This window comes from Microtus ochrogaster, chromosome 8 (assembly GCF_000317375.1).
Source record: "Microtus ochrogaster isolate Prairie Vole_2 chromosome 8, MicOch1.0, whole genome shotgun sequence".
In the NCBI taxonomy this organism is placed as follows: domain Eukaryota; kingdom Metazoa; phylum Chordata; class Mammalia; order Rodentia; family Cricetidae; genus Microtus; species Microtus ochrogaster.
Window position 1 is genome coordinate 347,763 of NC_022015.1, and position 2,483 is coordinate 350,245.

The following is a 2,483-nucleotide window of genomic DNA, read 5'->3' on the forward strand; positions in this document are numbered from 1 at the left end:
CGGGGAGAAAGAAACACCTCCTTTGTTAAATTCTAATAAGAGACTGTTGTCTATGCACATCTCCACTGTCTCCAGTGTAGATCAGATGAATACCAGCAACTGACACACATCTGTCTTCGTCTATTAGACCTACTAAACCAGGAGTTCCCTGAGCAGGGATTTAACTCGTGTTCCTTGGGATGCAGTGAACATCCGCACATTGTGTGCATGACATATGATAGGATGTATCAAAACTGTCAGTCAAGACTGCCTTTAAAGTGGTCCTCAGGGAAGCTTTACTTTACCTGGGGTCATCAGGCAAAGTCTACAGAGGATACATCTCAGCAGACACTTAAATGGTGAGAAGGAAGTAAGAGAAGAGCATTTCAGGAATGAAGAAAATAGAAAGGGCAAAAATGTCAAGATGGGAACACTGATCTCAGTACCTGGGTTTTTAAGGAAGGCAGTCACATCTACAATGAACTCTATACCCCACAACACTGATAAGCAGAAGTGTCTTCCACTCACATTCCATAGTACTTCTTTAAGCTAGTTCAGCTGGGGAAAGGGGGTTTTACAACTCTCCACGGTTCAGGATTATCACAGAGTTTAAAGATGATCTTGAAGATCGTCACTCTTCAAGACAAAAAACACCGATATGAAAAAAAAATGAGCAAACGTTTTGAATTTTGTAATGACAGAAAAGGAAGGAGAGGGAACGGCAGCTTTACAAGCACAGCTCATCAAACACAATCTGCAGGCAGAATAATGTGCTCAACCTGCCTTCAGCCCCTGGAGCATGGTGCTTTGCATTCGTACTATTTTTAATCTCTAACACTCCGGAGGATGGAAGGACAGCCAATATGCACAAATTCAAAGAGGATTACGGTTCAAAGGGAGCTGTCCAGCATTCAACAAGCTGAAATCAGAGGGACCGTTCATAGACAGTTCTCATGGCTCAAGGATGGCGGTACAGAATTATTCACAAGACAAAGTTACCAGCAGAACTTGGTCAACAATAGCGAATTGTTCCAGTCCCTTCTCCCAGCATTCAGGACCATGCATTTACAGATCCTGTAAAACTTCCAGAATGTAGTAGTCAAGGGGGCTGATTTTGAAGCATCACACTCATGCCAAAAAAAAACAAAACAAAACAACAACAAAAAAAACCCCACGAGAATTAACAGGCATGAGGAGTAGAGTAACTTGCTTATCTCTACCTCAGGAACAAAACATGGTTTAAATTATTGGACAAAATTTTTGATGTTTTTGTTAGAGACAGGGTCTTACTATGTAGCCCTGCTGGCCTGGAATTCATTAAGCAGGCTAGGCTGGTCTTGAACTTACAGTGGCCCTCTGGAAAGGCAGCATCATAGGTGCAGACCACTAACACCAGATCAGGTCGTACTATGAGAGGCAACAAACGGCTGAACCAGTGAGCACCCAAAACAAAGGTGAAACTCCACTACCGACTAAGATTCCTACTGACTCTGTTCAGGCACGGGTGAAGAGACGACAGCCAGCCACTGAGGGGAATGGTGTGGGCCTGGGAGGCCGAGACAGCCAGCGAGCATCCCCGGCGCTCACCTTCGGGATCCGCCGGCGGCTCCGGGCGCTTCCCGCGGGACAAGAAGGCCTTGGGCAGCAGCAGCGATACGGCTAGGACGAGACCCGAGGCCAGCGCCACTCTCTGCACAGTGGAGTACGCCATGGCTGCGTACCGCGGGGCCCAGGAGTTAAAACCGGAACCGGAACCGCAGCACGCAAGCCGGTTCACGACCGACCCGCGGGCTGCGCAGACGGCGGCGCGCGAGGGACAAGACCCTCCGCTACGCCTACGCCGTGTACCCTAGGGCAGTGTGGTGCGTGGCAACCGTAAGCTACCCTAACGTCCTTCAGTTCGCTCTGCGTCCAGCTGTCACTAAGGCACGGCCATCCCAAAGTCTAGACCTCTAGCGATTTTGCGTTCCTTTCTATCCCTGTTCACCTCTAAACCCTTGCCTCATTTGCAGGAGGAACTCTCTTTCCCAGCTTCCATTCATGCACATCCACAACTCATCTACAACCAAAGGCAATAAAACCAAAACGGACTACTGAGCTCTCGCCATAGCTCAAAGCCTTACAGAACCTACCATGACCTTCAGAACGACATCATATTTCTTTATCTGACCTTAAGGGCCTGCATGATCTAGTCTTACCAACACTTTGGAAACTAGATGACACATTTGCTAACAATTTTCTTGTTTCGAGGGGAGTTTTGTTCATCCTGTTTCCTATTCCTGGAAGATACCTGATGTCATCATCACCTGTCAAAAACTAATCAGAAGAAACAGCTTAGAACAACTGTCCTTATAAAACATAGCCAGCCTCTTCATGTCACAAAACCGTGGCTCTATGCCACCTGTCTCTCTTCCTTTAGTCAATGTTCTTTTAGTTTTAAAGTACACATTAAACTCTGAAGTTAGCATCGCAGGGCGTAATGAATCAAATGGGTTCCACTGGGA

The 2,483-nt window shown here is 47.0% G+C and overlaps 1 protein-coding gene across 2 annotated transcripts in view; it reads right to left on the minus strand.

Moving 5' to 3' along the window:
* Positions 1–1,728, minus strand: part of Ric3 (RIC3 acetylcholine receptor chaperone) — a 51,256-nt gene extending 49,528 nt beyond the window's left edge. For both annotated transcript variants that reach the window (XM_005350970.2, XM_005350969.2), the window contains exon 1: positions 1,567–1,728. In XM_005350970.2, the coding sequence (XP_005351027.1) occupies positions 1,567–1,690 (124 nt within the window). In that variant the 5' untranslated portion in view covers positions 1,691–1,728. The remainder of the gene's footprint in view (positions 1–1,566) is intronic.
* Between the last annotated feature and the right edge of the window lie 755 nt (positions 1,729–2,483).